This window comes from Pan paniscus, chromosome 7, assembly GCF_029289425.2.
Source record: "Pan paniscus chromosome 7, NHGRI_mPanPan1-v2.0_pri, whole genome shotgun sequence".
Classification (NCBI taxonomy): Eukaryota; Metazoa; Chordata; class Mammalia; order Primates; family Hominidae; genus Pan; species Pan paniscus.
Genome location: NC_073256.2, coordinates 61,412,258 through 61,434,486, shown reverse-complemented (window position 1 = coordinate 61,434,486; position 22,229 = coordinate 61,412,258). Strand labels below are relative to the sequence as shown.

At 40.6% G+C, this 22,229-nt stretch overlaps 1 protein-coding gene across 4 annotated transcripts in view; it reads right to left on the bottom strand.

Moving 5' to 3' along the window:
- HOOK3 (hook microtubule tethering protein 3) overlaps positions 1 to 22,229 on the bottom strand; it is a 133,311-nt gene that overhangs the window by 53,311 nt on the left and 57,771 nt on the right. For all 4 annotated transcript variants that reach the window (XM_034966029.3, XM_034966031.3, XM_055116525.2 and 1 more), the window contains exons 7-13: positions 19,742 to 19,804; positions 17,566 to 17,649; positions 12,384 to 12,547; positions 10,242 to 10,382; positions 8,641 to 8,842; positions 3,449 to 3,559; positions 2,650 to 2,737 (exon numbers count right to left, since the gene is read on the bottom strand). In XM_034966029.3, the coding sequence (XP_034821920.1) occupies positions 2,650 to 2,737; positions 3,449 to 3,559; positions 8,641 to 8,842; positions 10,242 to 10,382; positions 12,384 to 12,547; positions 17,566 to 17,649; positions 19,742 to 19,804 (853 nt within the window). The remainder of the gene's footprint in view (positions 1 to 2,649; positions 2,738 to 3,448; positions 3,560 to 8,640; positions 8,843 to 10,241; positions 10,383 to 12,383; positions 12,548 to 17,565; positions 17,650 to 19,741; positions 19,805 to 22,229) is intronic.

Sequence of the window (22,229 nt, the reverse complement as noted above, 5' to 3'; positions counted from 1 at the left end):
TGGCGCGATCTCAGCTCACTGCAAGCTCTGCCTCCCGGGTTCACGCCATTCTCATGCCTCAGCCTCCCGAGTAGCTGGGACTATAGGCACCCGCCACCATGCCCGGCTAATTTTTTGTATTTTTAGTAGAGACGGGGTTTCACCGTGTTAGCCAGGATGGTCTCGATCTCCTGACCTTGTGATCCACCTGCCTCGGCCTCCCAAAGTGCTGAGATTACAGGCATGAGCCACTGTGCCTGGCCAAGAAACACCATTCTTATACCAACTTGATGAGGTTTAAAAAACTCAAATTGCAATTAAGTCTTTGTTTCTGTCATCCTTACCAAATTGTCCTATTACTAAATTGGCCCTTTTCTTTTCCTTTTTGTTGTCCAGGCTGGAATGCAGTAGTGCGACCTCAGCTCACTGGAGCCTCTGCCTCCCAGGCTCGAGTGATCCTTCTGCCTTAGTCTCCTGAGTAGTTGGGCCCACAGGCACACACCACCATACCCAGCTAATTTTTAAATTTTTTTTGTTGGGGGGGGCGGTGTCTTGCTATGTTGCCCAGGCTGCTCTTGAACTTGTGAACTCAAGCCCTCTGTCCACCTCAGCCTCCCCAAGGGTTAGATTACAGGCATGACCCCCATGCCTGGCGTAAATTTGCCCTTTTCTACCAAACACTGACAGCCCCTAACCTGAATAGCACTGTTGGGTCTAGGCTTAAATTGTCTGCCCAAAGCAATTTACAACAAAGTAGGAATTAGACTTAAATCACCTCTTATGGCACTTGGATTAAAAAATATATATATATACACACACACACACATATATATATACACATACACATCTACCTCTACATCTTGGCTGGGCGCGGTGGCTCACGCCTGTAATCTCAGCACTGTGGGAGGCCGAGGTGGGCAGATCACATGGTCAGGAGATTGAGACCATCCTGGCTAACACAGTGAAACCCTGTCTCTACTAAAAATACAAAAAATTAGCCGGGCGTGGTGGCACACCCCTGTAGTCCCAGCTACTAGGGAGGCTGTGGCAGGAAATCACTTGAACCTGGGAGGCGGAGGTTGCACTGAGCCAAGATCTCGCCACTGCACTCCAGCCTGGGTGACAGAGCGAGACTCCGTCTCAACATATGTATCTATCTTAAGGTAAGTATTAGAATACCTCTATTACACTACTTTTGTTTCTCCTTTGGAGAAATTAGCACGGCAGCGTCATCTAATTCAACAGCTGGAGAAGTCACGTCCACTTTTTTCATGGGCTTGATAAAGCCCTATCATTCCTTCTTGACTCATCCCGTGTCTTTGGGAAGGCTTTCTGGGTAAATCTATCCACAAAGAAGATCCTTTACGTCACTACCAGCCCTTGCACACGTTTCAATTATAGCACCTATCATCTTGTACCACAGTTGCCTAATTTATTTTTGTATCTTCAGCTCTACTAATAGACACAGTGCCTGGCAAACAGCAGGTGCTCAGTAACTGCGGGATGAATGAGGCCATGGCAAGAGACTAGGCCGGGAGTTTTAAAAATCAATGCTGACTGAGAAATGAAGTACGGAAATGTCAAGGGCTGGAATAAAAATAATCCCTAACAGCACAGAATCCTCCTTAAGGGAACACAGGTCAGGCAGGTGTCCCAGCCCGGCGGCGTTGAGGGCTTGGTGGTGTTTTCATTGTTAGGAAACAGGCGGGCTCTCTCCTCCCCGCAACCCCTCAAGAGCCCGGCCTCCCAGGTTCCCGCTCCTGGGTGCGCCCCACCCGTAGCCGCCTCTCCCCAGCCCGCTGCTTGTCCACCCCAGAGCCACCCCTTCCCGTCGCTACGCCAAGGAGGGGAGTTCATATCCTCTAGTGAGGGCCTAGGAGGCCTTTCTTGGCCAATCAGTAGCCAGGCCCTGCAATTCAGGAGGGACTCGGCATCCACACAGACAGCTGGACTGCCAGACGATTCCTTAGGGTTCTTGTTTTACGCACGGCTTAGAGGTCAAAAATAAGGGGGCACGGTCCTCTCAGAATGGAAAGGAGCCGCAGAGACTGTCTGGGTTTGGCCATTTTCTAAGACGAACTGCTTTTCAGATTCCTCTCCACCTTTTGCGCGTTCGTCTGAAAAAGGCGGGTGTGACTAATTTGGAAATTGGCTCAGTGACTAAGGGTTCGGACCACCATCTGGACCAATAAGAAAAGGCAATCGCTGGAGCCCGGGCTTTGCGAGGAGGAGCGCACATGGGCCCAATGTTTCATTTTTATCTATTAGCACAATCATGTTCAAGTGAACCAAATAGTTTTATTTATACTATTATAAATAAATCATCTGGCTGGGCATGGTGGCTCACGCCTATAATCCCAGCACTTTGGGAGCCAAGGCGGGTGGATTACCTGAGGTCAGGAGTTCCAGACCAGCCTGGCCAACATGGTGAAACCCCATCTCTACTAAAAATACAAAAATTAGCTGGGCGTGGTGGTGTGGCTGTAATCCCAACTACTTGGGAGGCTGAGGCAGGAGAATCGCTTGAATCCAGGAGGCAGAGGTTCCAGGAGGCAGAGGTTGCAGTGAGCCAAGACAGTGCCATTGCACTCCAGCCTGGGCAATAAGAGTGAAACTCCCGTCTCAAAAAAAAAAGAAATCATCTGGTTTGTACTCGCAAAACGTTTTTACCTTGTGTTGTGAGCTGCCCTTCTTGAGCTTGTACACAACGAAGCTCTTCAATGGTTTCCTTCAGAGAATCCCTTTCTGTTCTCAGCCTCTGGAGAGACACAAAAACATGGAGGGTTAGCTTCATGTTTTAAGAATTTATTCATCAGAGGCCTCTGCCTTACCTAATAGAATGATAAACAATAGTGAACATGAACATGTTTTACCTTTTGCTTTTCTATGGAAAGATCATAGAAGGAGGAAAAGATTAAAACAATTTTTCCCATTTAACAATACTGAATATCTACTATGTGCAGGGCAATATGCTATCCATAGTTAAACAAAACTGTCTACTCCATCTTTAACAATTAGTAACTAATTTCTTAACATTCTTTTCACTAGACATAAAACATTGGAGAACAAAGACAATAAATATTCATAAATCATGAAAAAGTAGAAATATTTTTAAAAGATTTGAAATATGCTGAACAACAAAAAGTCCTCTATTAATCATACAGAAAACAAGAAAGCTACACAAACTTATAGAAAGTCATGAGCAGAACAACGTAAAGGAGGCAACAGTGGTAGAAAAGATAACTATATAAAAAAGAAATCTGAATGGAAGTATTATAAAAATATTCTTTCCACTTTTTTGCCTTATTTCTGAAACACAAATGGAATTCTCCTATAGCTTAAAAATAAATAGGATTTCTAATTTTTAAATTCATAACTTAAATGAATTAATGTGGCCAAACATGAATTAAACATAATCGCCTTAATTTTAGCAGTGCTCAAAACCAAAATGCCTAATATATATACTCACGTCCTTTTCTTTTTGAAGACTGTCAACTTTTTCTTTTAGCCGCTTATATTCAAAATCTAGTTTATCTGCTTTCTTTGATTCTTCGGATAATCTGTTTTGTAGTTCTACCACCTGATACAGAAAGATACCATTACTTATACATAATCTGAAACATTAGAAATTATCCTTATTTTCTTCTACAGGTTCAAGAAAACCAAACTCTCTCCCACCAGTACTCAAATGCATATGATCCAGCAGTCTAACACCGTGGAGAGAACTAGGAATAAAAACCTGCCCAGTTACTATTGGGTCCCAACCAGAATCATCCAGTGTAACAATGTTCAAAATCATAAACGAATCTATAGGATTTTCATTTCCAGCAATAGAGATAACCAGGTAGTCTGAAATTCTTTTTGTATAAAACAAAATAAATGCTGGGGTGGGGCAGGGCGATTCCAATTGCATAGCTAAGCTTACAAGAAAATAAGGGAAATCCTCAGAGATTAAAACCAGAAAGAGAAGTTCATGCAGATGCTCTGGGTACCATGAGGTGTCAACTGCCGATAACAGGAACCTAGAGCTTTAAAAGGAGATGAGTGGTTGTTAAACCACCCTGGGCTCTAAAAGGTAGCAAATCAGCAAATAGGTGGATTAGGAAAAAAAATTTCATCAGCTGGAAAAATAAACGGAGTGCTTTGGGATTAAAAAAGCATAACTTGGGGGCTAAGTGCAGTGGCTCACGCCTGTAATCCCAGTACTTTGGGAAGCTGAGGTGGGAGGATGGCTTGAACCCAAAATTTAAGACCAGACAAGGCAACATAGTGAGACCCAGTCTCTATAATTTAAAAACTAGCTGGGTGTGGTGGCACATGTCATAGTTCCTCAGGAGGCTGAGGTGGGAAGATCACTTGAGCCCAGGAGTTCAAGATTGCAGTGAGCTATGATCATACCATTGCACTCCAGCCTAGGAAACAGAGTGAGATCTTGTCTTTAAAAAAAAAGTAAGAAAGAAAAAAGGGGTAACTTGGAAGTTTGTAATGACAGCCTGTTAATAATACATGGACTTGTGTTTGAATTTTTACTACTTGCATTGTCTGGGAAAACCTAAGCCAAGCAATTAGAGGGGTATTAGTTGGTAATGCTGTGGAAAATCTGCCATAAACAAACACACATATTGACCACAGAAACAAAACCTCAACCCATGAGCCTCAGGATTCCCCAATGTAAAGATGAGCTAATGAAAAAGCAAAATCCAAAATTACAAAGGCCATAAAGAAAACGCCACAACGAACAAGACTCTATGGAAAACATTAACAGCAATAACAACCAAAAAATAACAGAATAAGATCTCCAAGGATTTCAGATAGGAATTATCAGATACAAAATATACATACTTAAAAAAGTAAAGAGGAAATCTAAATTTTAAAAGGAGTTAAGAGGCCAGGCACGGCGGCTCACACCTGTAAGCCTAGCACTTTGGGTGACTGAGGTGGGCAAGATTGCCTGAGCTCAGAAGTTCCAGATCACCCTGGGGGCAACATGGTGAAACCCCGTATCCACTAAAATACGAAAATTTAGCCGGGCTTGGTGGTGCGCTCCTGTCATCCCAGCTACTCGGGAGACTGTGGCAGGAGAATTGCTTGAACCCGGGAGGTGGAGGTTGCAGTGAGCTGAGATTGCACCACTGCACTCCAACCTGGGCCACAGAGCCAGACTCTGCCTCAAAATAAATAAATAAATTAATAAAATAAAAAACAAAAAGGAGTAAGAGACCATCAAAAATAACCAGCGAGATTTGAAAAAGCACACAAAGAAGGCTTGTAGATGAAATACTATCATTTAAAAAATAAAGTGGCCAGGCACAGTGGCTCACGCCTGTAATCCCAGCACTTTGGGAGGCCAAGGCAGGTGGATCACCTGAAGTCAGAAGTTCAAGACCAGCCTGGCCAACATAGTGACACCCTGTCTCTACTAAAAATACACAAAAATTAGCCAGGCATAGTGGCAGGTGCCTGTAATCCCAGCTACTCGGGAGGCTGAGGCAGGAGAATCGCTTGAACCTGGGAGGTGGAGGTTGCAATAAGCCGAGATCGCACCACTGCACTCCAGCCTGAGCGACAGAGCGAGACTCTGACTCTGTCTCCAGAAAACAAAAACAAAAACAAAAAACACACAACATATAGCAATCTTTGTAATATACTGGCAAAATAAAACATTCTGTATGTAATCAACAAGGAATGCTTTCCCACCATTATTTTTACTCCAAGTTGTACTGAAGTCCAGTTATGCTGATTAAGAAGAAAAAAAAGGATATGGAATAGAAAGGGAGAAATTGGGCTGGGTGCAGCGGCTCACACCTATAATCCTAGCACTTTGGGAGGCCGAGGCAGGAGGATGTCTTGAGCCCAGGTATTTGAGACCGGCCTGGGCAACATGGAGAAACCCCAATTCTACAAAAATTACAAAATTAGCTGAGTGTGGCGGCACACACTTGTGGTCCTAGCTACTTGGGAGGCTGAGATGGAAGGATCACCTGAGCCTGGGGGGTCGAGGCTGCAGTGAGCCATGACTGCACCACTGCACTCTAGCCTGGATGACAGAGTGAAACCCTGTCTCAGAAAAAAAAAAAAAAAAAAAAAAAAGACCCAAATTCCTTTTAATTCTTTACTATATCCCTTCTGACAAGAGAATCTACAGACATTATCAGAAGTAATATGAGAATTTGGCAAGGTTGCAGAATCAACATATAAAAGTCAATTTCATTCATATAAACTAGCAATAAAGTGAAAATGGAATCTATCTAACTGCATTTAAAAAGCAACCCCAAACACAAAAGTACCCAACAGTAACTACAATGAAATATGCACAAAATCTTTAGAAGAACATTAATAAACTTAACCCAAAGACATGGAAGACCACGGAAAGGTATCATGTTCAGACAGAAACAACTCTCCCCAAATTGATCGACAGTCAATGTAATTCCAATTCCCAAGAGTCTGGAGTTTAAAGGGAAAGCAAAGGGCTGAGAACAGACACTTTTGAAAAAGGACAAAGTATGAGAGTCTGCACTACCACCTATCAAAATTGCTAAAAATTTGTAAAACATGAGTGTGATACTGGTGTAGGAAGAGATAAATATACCAAGGGAACAGAAGAAAGTGTCCAGAAATAAACCCATATACAACATGGATATTTTAGATATACAAGGTAGAATTGCAGGTCATTGTGGAAGAAAGGACTATTAAATAAATGGTGGTAGGCTGACTGGTTATCCACACAGACAAAAAGAGTCTCAAAGGGATCCCTATCTCACACCCTACACAAAAATTAATTCCAAGTGGATTAAATACCTAAATGTGCAAAACAAACTTTAAATCTTTGTAAAGAAAATAGAGAAGATTAGACTATAACCTTATATAGGAAATAATTTCTTAAAATATAAAAAGTACAAATCATAAAAGTACTTTAAGTTCATTATGCTGAAATTATCAACCTCAAAAAAGTAAAAGGACAAGTCATAGATCCATAGGAGATTAAGTAAAAATATGTGCAAGTGATAAAGAATATCTAGAACATATAAACAACCTTTAGAAATCAGTAAAAGAAATGATTCAATTTTTTAAGTGGGTAAAAGATAAAAATAGGAAATTTACAAAAGAAATATGGTCAGTAAATATATTTGTAATCAGGGTAACATGAAGTATAATTAAAAGGAGACACCATTTTATACCCATCTAATTGGCAAATTTTACTTATTTTTCTCTTCTCAAGACAAGGTCTTACATGTCTCATGTTGCCAGCAGAGTCACATGCGGCACAAAAGCAAAGCTGGAATGCAGTGGTGCGATCATAGCTCACTGTAGCCTCTGAGGCCCGGGCTCAAGCGATTCTTCAACCTCAGCCTCCCAAATAGCTGGGATCACAGGTTCATGCCACCATGCCCAGCTAACTTAAAGTTATTTTTAGAGATGGGGTCTTGCTATGTTTCCCAGGTTGGTTTGGAACTCCTGGGCTCAAGCCACTCTCCTGCCTCAGCCTCCCAAAGTGTTGAGATTACAGGCGTGAGACACTGTGCCAGGCCAGCAAAATTTAGTTTGCCAATACTGTGTGTTGGTGATGATGTGAAGCAACAGGAATATAAACTGCTTGTTGGTAGCACAATCACTTTAAGGAACAATCTGCTAATATCTAACTACATTGAAGATACTCTTAGACAGAAAGTCCATCAAGTTGTAAAACCTTCACACATATATAGTAGAGGACCTGTACAATACTATTTATATGGCATTTCTTTTAACATAGAAAAAAAAGCTGAAACATCCTGTAGGTCTCTTAACAGGAAAACAGATACATTTTGTTACAGAGACTAACTGAGATACTATACAGCAGCAGAAATGAATGTTATAAAGCTATACCTATCATGATAAACAAGTCTCACTGAGCAAAAGAAAAAAAAATTACAAAGAGTGCTTTCACTGTATCATTTATATAAAGTTCTGGAACATGTCAAAGTGCTATAAATTTTTAGGGATAAATATATATATGTAGCAAAAGTATAGAGAGACGAATGGGAATGAAAGCCGCAGCATGGAGGCTGCCTGTAACGAGGAGGGGGAGAGCATGTTTTATTCAAGCATGAATATTTACTGAACTATGCTTTTACATTTGTATATTTCTTAAGTATTACCTAATAAATAACTAAATAAAAATAAGTAAATAAAATAAAAGTACCTGCTATGGAGAGTTTAAAGCTCTTTAAATATTAGATAAATATAAATAAATACAATAGGCCAGGCATGGTGGCTCACAGTGGCTCACGCTTGTAATCCTAGCACTTTGGAAGGCTGAGGCTGGTGGATCACTTGAGCTCAGGAGTACAAGACCAGCCTGGGCAACACAGTGAAACCCTGTCTTTACCAAAATACAAAAAATTAGCCAGGTGTGGCAGCATGCGTCTGTAGTTCCAGCTACTCGGGAGGCTGAGGCAGAAGAATAGCTTGAACCTGGGAGGTAGAGGTTGCAGTGAGCTGAGATCATGCCACTGCACTCCAGGCTGGGTGACAGAGTGAGACTCAGTCTCCTAAATGAATAAATACAATAAAGAAATGGTAAAAAACAGAATACCATGAAAACAAATTAGTAATTTTGGTAAGCTACATGTCATAACTGAGAGCTTGCCTGAAACCATCATCAAGATGCTGTGTTTCTTTTACCTGTCTCTTGTAGGTTTCAAGTTGACTTCGCGCTGCGTTGGCCTTTCTTAACTCTTCCTCTAGACTGACAGTATTTTGCATATACATGGTATTCTTCTCTTCTAAGAGTTTAACCTGCCGCCTTAAATCACCAAGGTCTTCTAGCTTCTTTTTATAAGATTCTACTTGACCTTCTAGTTTAGATACTTTATCAGAAGAATGTCTAGAATTAGATGGGAAATTTAAAAAATCAGAAACACATCCACACTTGTAAAGTTGTTTCAGTGTTAAGAAGGATTGCCAGGAAACACACATCTAATGAAATAAGACAAAAGTGATTCCAGGTTAATTTTCTGCACAGGTTAACAAATATGACCTAAGTTACAACTAAATGTTTAATGGAGAATAATAATTTAAGGAAACCAAGCAGGAGAGGGCAGCCAGCAGAGTCACATGTGGCACAAAAGAAAAGTAAGTTTAACAGTGTCCGAATAATTTGGCAATTATCAGTGACCACCAGAATAGCAGCTTCAGTGGGGTAGTGTGGGCAGATAGTGGGGTTGAGGAGAGAATGTCAATTTTACCTTATGTAATCTAAGTTTGGTTCTGGTGGGAAGGAGAGAGTAATAACTCCCTCTCTTTTTAAGATTAAAGAGACCTAAATGCGCGTGTGCATGTGTATGAAGGAGAGAGATTCAAAAGGCAAAAGAAATGAGGATTGATGTAACACAGTCCCCGCGTAGGCCAGAAAGGTAGAGGTCCAGAACACTGAAGAAGGAATTAGCCCTGAACAGGAGGAAGAATAACAGGTCTACACTCACTAAAGAAAGGGTGGGTGGGAACCCAGGGAAGTTTAGAGGTTTTGGAGACAAAAGACATGGAGAGTTCAGCAGTTCATGGCCTCTTTCTTCGCTGCTATAGGAGACAAGGTCATCTATTGAGACTAAGGCATGGGAGGTGTGTGTGGAGGGCAGCCGGGGAGTAGAATCCTGAGGAATCAGAATGGCTGTGAGTGAGACAATGAGCAAGGGGAGGGCGGGCCATTGGGAAGAACCCAGCTCAGAAGGAAGCCACCAATTGGCAGCAGCACAAAACTATCAATTATGCATTTCCCCTGTTCTCAGTATTCAAAGAGCAAAAGTGGAAAATGTAGAGGGTTGAGATAATCAACAGAGGATAGGAGACTGTACAAGCAGAGGGGTGAAAAAATGAGGTGACAGGGAGTGAGGCACCTCATGAGAGAACTGAAGGGGTAATAACAAGGCCCAGCAAGAAAATGAGGCCTTGTGGGCGTGGCGGAAGAACAGCTCCAGAGCTGTACAAGTAAGAAGTGATGGTCACAATTTCTATTTTACAAACACTTGTGTATCGCTTAATTGCCAGACACTGTTGCAAGTGTTTACAAATATAAATTCACTCAACTCCTCATATAAACCTGAGGTAGGCATGTGTATTGTTTCCATTTTGCAGATGAGAAAACAGCCATACAGAGGTTGCATAAGCAGTAGACCCGGGATCCCAGCCCAGGTAGCCTGGCTCTTAAGCTTGCTAGATCCTCAGAAACCCTAGAGTTTCTAACACCAGAGCCAAACTGTGCTGGGCGGTGAAGGTGAGGTTTTTACCTCAGCACGTCGATCTCATCTTTCAGAGACTGAGCTTCATCTGCCAAAGTGGTCAGTTCATCATTCTGTTGCCGAAGTTCAGAGATCTCCTTTTCTAACTCTTCACAACGTATTCGATAATCATCTTTGGCTGCTTCTAGTCTGTAACCGATATAAAATAGACCAAGAAAGCACTATTTACTGCCTCCTCATTCTCCTTAGAACAGTAAAAGAAAGATATAAAGCATGAGAATAAAGCCTTCTTGAGTATGTCTCCCATGTTAGTGGCCACAAGCTGCATTCTCAAGCACTAACTGTCATAAAAATGAACTCCACTGTCCCAAGTCTTGGGAACAGTGACAACTGGTTACTATTTCCCTACCAGAAAGCAAGACATCATGCAACATTTTTCTGAAATACTGCAGATACAATTTAAGGGCTTTTTTAATTATAAAATTAACACATATGGTCCGGCACAGTGGATTACAGTAATAAACCCATTATGTTAATAAAAACAACATACTCTTTATGAAAAATAACTATTTTCTAAAACAAAAAAAGTGAGAAGAGTGGCACTGTTTTACATTTTTGTGATTCTATTATCCGTTTTAATAGAAGACAGCCGGGTTCTCATATTTGTTTCTACATTCATCTGTTGGTGACATGTTGTTTTTTGGCTGAAGCATATGAAGAAAATCCAGCCTTGCAGACACATAGTCGGGAAAGAGAGGGTCTTGCAGATTCTCCAAAATGGTTATCAGAGGACCTCCAGGAGCCTCGACCATTCTTTGAACTGCTGACGTGGACCAAAGGGAATGGACTGTTTTTAAGGTTTCTAAGGAGCCTAAGAAAAGTTTATTACTTTTTCCTGTTAAGGTAAAAGAAAAAAAAAAATCCAGAAACATTTCACTGAGGAATAACAAGAATAGTTATGTTACCACACTCAGTTACTCAGTAAAGTAAAAATCTAATTGATGTTTAATTTCTGTTTCAACACTAGAAATCTATGGCTAGGGAAGAAACAAGTGATGACGCACTTTTTAGTAAACCGTAACAAAATATTTTCATCATACTCTTGTCTTTCGATTTTGTGCTTCCGTCTTATCTTGCAGGACATATTTTCCTTTTTCTTCTTTTTCCTTTCACCACCCAAAGGTCAAAGGGCCCTTCTTCCTTTCTTTTGGGCTTTTCTTCCCACAGAAGATGTCTGGAAGATTGTTCCTTTAAATCTCGCCTGTCCTTTTAAATCAGCTCACCCCTTTAAATAAGCCTATCTCTATAAACACACACATACACACACACACACGTATATAGATTTCTATAAGTCTATAAATGCATCTGTCTTTTAAAAATCCCTGCCTGTAACTTTTCATGTCATCTGGCCCTTCCCGAAGATGTGCTTATTTTGAAATCCCTAATCTGTGGTTTATGGTCTGCTCTGACCATTACTTTTCCAAACCAAAGTCATTTCAGATTTTCAGTGAAATTTAATCTTTCTGGTGATCATGTCAACTCGCCTTCAGGCCCCTTCACAAATGTTCTTCCTCGGTCTTTCTTGAAAGTTTCCTCAGTCACCTTTGTTTCCCACAGAGGGGCAGGTGTGGGGTACTCCCTCTCACTCAGGTATCCTATAGTTGTGGCATTCTGCCTTCAAATAATAAGGAGGGTGGCGCTCTGATAGAACACTTCCTAGATGTGAAGTAGTTTCATGTTGTGTGAGGAGATTCTGAGTTGTTTATTTGGAGCCTCAATGGACTGCAGTTTCCCAGAAGTCCTAACATTATATATTTTTTTTCTTTTTTTTTTTTTTTGAGACAAAGTCGCGTTCTGTTGCCCAGGCTGGGGTGCAATGGCACGATCTCGGCTCACTGAAATCTCCACACCCCCAGTTCACGCGATTCTCATTTCTCAGCCTCCCGAGTAGCTAGGATTACAGGCACCCGCCATCATGCCTGGCTAATTTTTGTATTTTTAGTAGAGATGGGTTTTCCTCATGTTAGCCAAGCTGATTTTGAATCCCCGACCTCAAGTGATCAGCCCGCCTCAGCCTCCCAAAGTGCTGGGATTCCAGGCATGGACCAATGTGCCTGGCCAATATACTCTTAACTTTAAATGACAGCTAACAAATTTTTAAAAATCAGATTTTAATGAGTTGTCTTTTACCTGAATGTTTCTTCTTGGAGCTGTTCTAATTGAGTCTGGAGCTGCAAATGCCTTCTTCCTGCTGGACTGTTAGGGTCTTCTATAGAATCAGATTGATTGAGTCTTTCCATTAATACCTGATTCTCTGCCAACAAACTACTTTTCTCTTCCTGCAATGCTGCAACCTGTTGGAATATAGGACGACGGCAGTTATTTCTTCCAACTACACTGGCATCAGCTCAATCACTTGTGAATTACCATTACAAATTAAAGCCTATATATAGATTTTTTGAGGCGGAGTCTCACTGTCGCCCAGGCTGGAGTGCAGTGGCGCAATCTCGGCTCACTGCAAGCTCCGCCTCCTGGGTTCACGCCATTCTTTTGCCTCAGCCTCCCGAGTAGCTGGGACTACAGGCGCCCACCACCACGCCTGGCTAATTTTTTCTGTTTTTAGTAGAGATGTGGTTTCACCATGTTAGCCAGAATGGTCTTGATCTCTTGACCTCATGATCCGCCTGCCTCGGCCTCCCAAAGTGCTGGGATTACAGGCGTGAGCCACTGCGCCCGGCCATTAAAGCCTATTTTTAAAGAAGTACAATCAATCTCTACTTAAAACATTTACATCATTTTGGAATACTGCACGTGCAGAGCAAGATGTAAGAGTAACAATTCATTCTTATTTCATATTTGAAGAAACACCTCACCAGACAAGATATAGAGATGGCAAAGAAGCACACTAATAAATAATCATTAGTTATCAAGGAAATGCAAATTAAAATCACATTATTATATAACTACACTCCCACTAGAATAAATAAAATTAAAAAGACTGACTGTACCAAATGTTGGCAAAGAAACTTGTGGTGAGAATATAAAATGTTTCAAACATTTTGGAAAATAGTTTAGCAATTTCTTAAAGAATTAAACATGCAACTACCACATGACTGATTTAGCCATCCTACTCCTAGGTATTTACTCAGAGAAATAAAAGCATATGCCCACACGAAGACTTAGGAACAATGTTTACAGCAGCTTCATTTGTAATAGAAGAAAACTGGAAACAATCCAAACGTTTGCCAACAAGCAAATGGATAAATGATTTGCATCCCAAATCCAAAAATCCAAACTCAGAAATGCTTCAAAATCTGAATGTTTCTGAGCACCTACATGACACTCAAAAGAAATGTTCATTGGAGCCATTTCAGCTTTTGGATTTTTGGATTTAGGATGCTCAACCAGTAAGCATATAATGCAAATATCCCCAAATCCAAAAATATCCCGAATTTCAGATATGGAATACTCAACCTGTACTACTACTCAGCAATAAGAAAGAATTAACAATTTACAGCTACAACATAGATGAATCTCAAAATAACGTAAGAAATCAGACAAAAGGCCGGGCGCAGTAGCTCACGCCTGTAATCCCAGCACTTTGGGAGGCCGAGGTGGGTGGATCACCTGAGGTCAGGAGTTCGAGACCAGCCTGGCCAACATGGTGAAACCCCATCTCTACTAAAAATACAAAAATTAGCCGGGCGTGGTGGCAAACGCCTGTAATCCCAGCTACTCAGGAGGCTGAGGCAAGAGAATCGCTTGAACCTGGGAGGCAGAAGTTGCAGTGAGCTAAGATCGTGCCATTGCACTCCAGCCTGCAAGAGCAAGACTTTGTCTCAAAAAAAAAAAAAAAGAAAGAAGAAGAAGAAGTCAGACCAAAAAAAGTCAATATATTTGGCAGAACTCCTTTTTACACACAGACAAAAAGAATCTAATTTTCAAAACATAAACACGGCTGGCATGGTGGCTCCTGCCTGTAATCCTAGCACTTTGGGAGACTGAGGGAGGAGGATTACTTGAGCTAGGGTTGGAGAACAGCCTGGGCAACACAGTGAGACCCTGTCTCCACAAAAAATAAAAAATTAGCTGGGTGTGGTGGTGAATGCCTATGGTCCCCACTACTTGGGAGGCTGAGGCAGGAGGATCACTCGAGTCCAAGAGGTCGAGGCTATAGCGAGCCACGATCACACCACTGCACTCCATCCTGGACGACAAAGCAAGACTCTATTTCGAAAAAAAAAAAAAAAACACACGAGCCAGGTGCAGTGGGTCACGCCTTTAATCCAAGCACTTTGGGAGGCCAAGTTGGTAGGACTGCTTGGGGCCAGGAGTTTTGAGACCAGCCTGGGTAGCATAACAAGACCCCATTTCTACCAAAAAAAAAAAAAAAAAAAAAGAAAATTTTAGCCAAGCCTAGTGGTAGGCGCCTGTGGCCCCAGCTATTTGGAAGGCTGAGGTGGGAGGATCACTTAAGCCCAGGAAGTTGACTGCAGCAAGCTGTGATCATGCCACTGCACTTCAGCCTAAATGACACAGCATGACCCTGTCTCAAAAAACAAAACAAAGAGCCAGATGAGGTGGCTCACACCTGTAATCCCAGCACTTTGGGAGACGGAGGTGGGCAGATCACCGGAGCTCAGGAGTTTAAGACCAGCCTGGGCAATATGGCAAAACCCCAACTCTACGAAACATAAAATAATTAGCTGGGTGTGGTGGCATGCGCTTGCAGTCCCTGCTACTCGGGAGGCTGAGGTGGGAGGATTGCTTTAGCCCAGGAGGCGGAGGTTGCAGTGAGCCAAGATTGCACCACTGCACTCTAGCCTGGGTGACAGAGTGAGACCCTGTCTCAAAAAACAAAACAAAACATAAACATGATTATTTAAGAAAATAACAAAGCAAAGGGGCTTATAACAAAAACCTAGTTTCCTATGGAGTTTTCCCACTCTCCAGAGAATATTTTTACGGTTCCTAATTTTATTGCTTTTGGTTGTCACTTTACATATCTAAATAATGTTACACAATTATTTCTTGACTTATCAACCTTAGACATTATCTAGTGACTCTCTCCTCTGACATGTTTGATTATAGCAACTTGAGTCATTCCTTCCTACCATAAATATAGTTAATCACTGTTCTCACTTCTTTCATTGATCACCTCTGCAACTTTAAACTACTTACTGATTCATTTCACTCAGTCACCCACCCACTCATTCACTCACTCACCTACTATGTGCTAGGTATGGTTGCAGTTTTCTAAGTGCAAGGGATACAGTGATGAAAAAAGGGAAGTTCTTACTCATGTGTTATATATTCAAAACAAATTATAAGTAAAAACAAATCATTGCACAAGAAAGTAAATTAATAAATACATGTAAAAACCAGAATATAAAGTGCTACGCAGAGTGATATGGTTTGGATATTTATCCCCTCCAAATCTCATGTTGAAATGTAGTCCCAAATGTTGGAGGTGGGGCCTGGTGGGAGGTGTTTGGATCACAGCACTGGATCACTCATGAATGGCTTGGTAGTGTCCTCACAAGTGAGGGAATTTTTGCAAGACCTGGTTGTTTAAAAGTGTATGGCACCTTTCCACCCCTTGCTCCTACTCTTGCCATGTGACACAGCTGCTTCCCCTTTGCCTTCTGCCATGATTGGAAGCTTCCTGAGGCCCTCACCAGAAGCAGATGCTGGAGCCATGCTGGAAAGCCTGCAGAACCGTGAGCCAATTAAACGTCTTTTTTCTTTATAAATTACGCAGCCTTGGGTATTTCTTTACAACAATACAAAAACTGCCTAGTACACAGAGGGTACTAAGAACAACAAAAAATAATAAGAACAACAAAAAAATAATAAGAACAACAAAAAAGACTGGGTGATTATTTGGGATTACTCAACCATGGAAGGCCTTCCTGAAGAGACCTACTTTAGACCTACTTCAGTGCCTGATGCATCCCAGTGCCTGACACTTTATGACAAATAAATCAGGTGATTTTTGAGCTGAGGTTGGATGACAAGGAGCAGCCAGCCATGTAATGATTGTCTCCCTGTAGAAGTGGTTCTAGATGCCCTACTTGGTTAAGATGAAAGCCATCATTTCTGGCTCTCCCTTTCCTTCATCACTCCTGTTTTACTTCTCAAACTCTATCATTGGCATCTTAACTTTTACAATAGTGTTTCTCTGTAGGACAATTCTAAATGTTGAAAACCAATAAGGTTTACATTAAACATTACATGCTTATGACTGTGTTGCTGTTTTCTCCACAGCAAAACATGCTGTAGGGCTACCTCTTCTCTTCTCATAACCTCTCTGCAACACTATCATTCATTTTGCAATCTGTCCATACCTGGGATTGGCAAACTGTTCTGGTGTAAAGGACCATACTGTAAATGTTTTAGGCAAGTACTCCACTCTGTCATTGAAGCCTGAAAGCAGCCACAGACAATACATAAAGGAGCCATGATAAAATTGTATTTGTAAAAACAGAAAGCAAGCCAGTTTGCCAATCCAGTATATAAATTTAATTTTATATTACTAAAGATACTTATATTCTGCTTATAAAAATAATGAAATCTTATTAGTATAACTCTTAGCATTTGTATGTAAATTCTAAAATCTGAAATGCAATTAATGGCACTTACATTACGACTTTGTAAATATTATTTCCTAGATAACCCAACAAGTGTGATGTGATTACCTTCTTCAATATGCATCCAATGCAATGACCAACTCATATGCCTTTCAAAGCAAAATGCCTCTTCTATTACAAAGTGTTATGAACTCTACATATGCATAACCCAGTTTTAACAAGTATCAAAACATGGCCAACTATGTCTCCCATGTATGTCCCCCTCTTTAGTCAAAGTAAATTCCAGACAAATAATCTTATTTTTGTCTGTTATTTGTGAAAGGTATTCTTAACTTTACCTTTAATTATGCTCTCGAATTTTTTTTTTTTTTTTTTTTTCAGATGTAGTCTCACTCTGTCACCCAGGCTGGAGTGCAGTGGCACAATCTCGGCTCACTGCAACCTCTGCCTCCCAGGTTCAAGCAATTCTCCTGCCTCAGCCTCCCAAGTAGCTGGGATTACAGGCGCCCGCCATCACACCCGGCTAATTTTTTGTATTTTAGTAGAGATGGGGTTTCACCATGTTGGCCAGGCTGGTCTCGAATTCTTGAGCTCAAGTGACCCGCCCCCATCAGCCTCCCGAAGTGCTGGGATTACAGGTGTGAGCCACTGCGCCCAGCCATTTTTTCCCTAAAAAAGGGTTGCGTTATAGTTCAGATGTACTGTATGACAGTACACAGCACATTTGGTGGTATTTACAGTGGTATGTTTCAAAGAGGTGGTGCACAGAACAAATCTCTTACCTGCATATCCAGTTCATGGCATCTTTGAGCAATTTCTTCCTTTGCTGACAAAGCTTCATTTAGTTCCTCTGTAGTTTTCTTCAGCTGGTTAGAAACAAAGAGATAAACATTTTAATATGAAGTGGTAACAATTAATAATTCGTATGTTCAACACAGAATTAAAACATTTCCCCCGTCTTTCCTGAAGAGGGAAGGGTGCAAGAGGAAATCAAGAATCCTGTGGAAGAGTACAAACACAGCACTTTTAACTTTAAATTAATTTCTTTTACTCTAAGTCTTGATTTTTCTGTCCTTTGAATTTGGCTCATTCCCCATATCAAGTTTTCTTATGCGTCTTTTTTGATCTACACTACCTGGTTCTTGGTAAGGATAATTCTTTAATAACTGAGAAATTTTACCTTCATAAAATATGTATGTGCTAGGGGAATAGGGATTTTAATTGTTAAAATATGCAGCTAGAACATTTCAACACAAGTGTTTTCGTTATATTAAAACCTTATGCTGGGGGGTGGGGGAAGGAGAGTCATATTAAAACCTTATGGCAAGGCAAGGGGAGGGATAGCATTAGGACAAATACCTAATGAGTGTTGGCCTTAAAACCTAGATGATGGGTTGATAGGTACAGCAAACCACCATGGCACATGTATACCTATGTAACAAACCTGCACATTCTGCACAGGTATCTCAGAACTTAAAAAAAAAAAAAAAAAAAAAAAAACTATCAAAAACTGTTGTGAAAATAGTTAGAATACGACGAAAATTTTGCATCTCCTGAGATTAAGGAAACAAAAATATTACTGAAGCAAAAAACCTTATGTTAATTTGTACAGCACCGTTAAAAAATTTGTTTACTCTCAACATAAACCAAACATTCCTGAGTTGTATCTCATTACTATATAAACTCTAAATTAGCAAAGTATGAAAAAAAATTGATTAAAAGAAAATTTTATTGTCTCTTCATTTCATGTGACCAAACCTCTGTGTGGTAGATTAAAAAAAATTAAAGCTTGGGTTAAAATTGCAACATGTCCAAAGATTTTCCTGCAAAACATTTAGAAACCACGGGGAGGAAGTGAAAGAAGTCAAAGAATACAAAGATTTCTATTCATGTATTGCATGAGATGTACAAAATAGCTTGAACACAGAACCTGACAGTGTAATTAACACTTCATTAAGAAGCGATATTTAGGCGAGGCGCGGTGGCTCACGCCTGTAACCCCAGCACTTTGGGAAGCCGAGGCTGGTGGATCACAAGGTCAGGAGATCGAGACCATCCTGGCTAACATGGTGAAACCCCGTCTCTACTAAAAATACAAAAAAAAAATTAGCTGGGCATGGTGGCAGGTGCCTGTAGTCCCAGCTACTTGGGAGGCTGAGGCAGGAGAATGGTGAGAACCCGGGAGGTGAAGCTTGCAGTGAGCCGAGATTGCGCCACTGCACTCCAGCCTGGGCGATAAACCAAGACTCCGTGTCAAACAAAAAAAAAAAAAAAAAAAAAAAAAAAAAGGAAGACATATTTAAAAGTACAAAGTAACTTTTCTGTTAAAATCACAAAAATACATTGCAGGATTCCTTTAAAAATACAGTAGTTCTTAGAGCATTTAATTATTCACTACTTCACAGAAATGAGGGGTGGGATCGAGAAGACATCTTCAACTGACAAAAGGAAATAAAAGGTAAGTATCTTTTGCATTATATACAAACCATAAAAATAAATTCATGTCATTTTCCAGGAATTTGACATGTCATTTTCCAAGAAAATGACAACTGTATATTTCATTTTACAAGAAAATGACATGAACTTATTCTTATGATTCATATAATCATAAGCTGTAACATCTATTGTGTTAAATGTGGCACACTGATATCACTAACAGAAAAATAAAAATTCATGACTAGAAAACAGGAGTCACACTAAACTAAAAAAATTAACCTATTTCAAAGTAGGTTATGCAACAGCATTTTAATTGCAAATGCATTTTATTACAAATTATAAACTTAATTATAAATGTGTAAATTCCACTAGTAAAACAGCTTATGTTCTTAAAATTTTAGGTAAAATATAAAGAATTAAACCAATATAATAAAAAGCAATTTTAACCCATTCTTCTCATTAACATCTGATGCTTATCCTTTTCAACCTTTTCATGAATAAAAACAATATAAAATTATATACCTGACGATCAAGGTCAACATAGGCATCATTTCCAGCAGAGACAGGAGATTCTTTACTCATCAGCTGAAATCAAGATTTAAATGATTATAACTATGAGGCAAAAAAGACATTCTACATAAAATATTTAACATAAGAAAATGAATACCCAGCCACTATAGAAATATAAAAATTAAAATGAAAACATGCATGTAAAACACTTTGCATTAAAGCTTCTGAGTCCGGAACTTTTTTTGTCCCCACTCCAGAATAATGAATGCCTTCATTTAAAATTAGAGGGCTGGCTGGGCACGGTGGCTCACGCCTGTAATCCCTGCACTTTGGGAGGCCGAGGTGGGCGGATCATGAGGTCAGGAGTTCAAGACCAGCCTGACCAACATGGAGAAACCCATCTCTACTAAAAATACAAAAATTAGCTGGGCATGGTGGCGCCTGCCTGTAATCGTAGCTACTCAGGAGGCTGAGGCAGTAGAATCACTTGAACCTGGGAGGCGGAGGTTGCAGTGAGCCGAGATGGTGCCATTGCACTCTGGCCTGGGTGACAGGGCGAGATTCCTCTCAAAACAAAAAACAAAAAACAAAAAACAAAATTAAAATAAACAAATAAATAAAATTAAAGGGCTATCAGCACCATAAGACACGGCAAGAGAAAAAAAGTAAATAAAATAATAAATTGAATTAGAGGTCTAAATTCTGATGCTCATTTTCACCGCAAGCCTAGTAATAAGAATCTAGTATTACTTATTCTTATCACAAAAATGACAAATCATTAAAATTAAAATGTGGCTACATACTTAAAAATAGTGGCTTCTCACTAAAAATAGCAATACTATTTATTTCTAAAGAATAAATGTGGACAACATCAGTATTAGCGAAAATTACTGGCTAATGTTTAATGATAACACACACACACACACACACACACACACACACACACACACACACACACTGATGCCCTAACCCGTATGTTGCAAAGAGAGAAGATCCAGAGATCTTCCGGATCTCTGGGGAGAAGGGAACAGAATTCTGGTTATGACAACTGTCAGGGAGAGACTCAAATGGCCCCAGTCTTCTATTGTTTTCTTCTTATATTCTGTTTTAAAGACAAAAGGGAGAGGGACAATCAGTAATGTGGGGATGTATAACTGGGTGTGGTGGTAAGCGTCCTTTAGTTCCAGCTACTCGGGAGGCTGGGGTGGATGGAATGCTTGAGCCCAGGAGTTGGAGAATACTGTGATCACACCTGGGAATAGCCACTGCACTCTAGCCTGGGCGATGTAACAAGACCACATCTCTTAAAAGAAAAAGAGGCAAAAGGATGTACTGTTGAGATCTTGTGATTCCAGCAACAGCTCTCAATAAAAATCTAGGTATCCTACTCTGAGCACAACCATCTCTCATTGTAGGCCTCTCATTAAATTTTATCTGTTCCTCAACATCAGGAAGACTTCTAGGCCCCACCCCTCTGTACTTTCTTCTTGTCTTTCAGTCTTAGCCCATCATTTCACTTTCTTCCTCACTTAGCTCAGACTTGATAGTGAACGCAGTTGATTTTGCCTGCCTGAAGTTTACTCCTGTTTCTTCTGCTAACATTGTCTACCATTGCCCCCCCTACTTTCGATTCCTAGGTTCATTTGTTTAATCAATTATTTTCTCTAGATTTCATGTCTTTCTATGACTTTTGTCAATATTCTCTACTCTCCTCTTACCTCATTTTTTCTTACTGGCAAAAATCTCAATCCAAGATTAATCCAGCTACAACTGCCTATATGCTACCTATACCCTGACTGCTAAAGTCATCCCACGGTATAGATGGGGAACTAGTTGTAGGACTCAGGCATATACCAACATGCACACACACTCAAGTCCCACAGGCAGCCCTGCAGAACCTCCCTATGTGAAAAGTTGGTCTCTGTACATGTGAGTTTCACATCCTGCAAAGACTGTATATTCCATCTGTGTTTGGTTGTAAAAAAAGAACTGCACAAAAGTAGACCTGTGCAATACATACCTGCATAAAAGTAGACCTGTGTTGTTTAAGGGTCAACTGTATTGAGAGGGTAAAAGAAATTTAAAAACCACAAAACTGGTGTCACTATTAATAAAGTTCCCAATCTCAACTGGGCCTTCAGTGCTACTCAAAAAGCACAGCTGTTTTCCCCAGCCAGCAGCCTCATTTTCATCAGAGATTATTCCACACTGTTCCTGCTTCTCGAACCTCACCAACTCACCCACACTCATCATCAGACTATCTTGCCTTCAGATAAGAATTTCCCATACCCTAATTTACAAACTTAGTGACAGGCATGCCCACCCCTTCCTTTCTTCATTTCTGTTACAACACAAGGGCTCTTCTTCTCACCCAAGGCTAATCCGCAACTGTGCTTTCAACTCCATCTCTTCCAGCATCTCCTATGAGACTTATGCTTTGTGAGGAAAGAGACCATGTCTATCTTTTTCATGGTTGTATCCCTAGTGCTGACTACAGTGC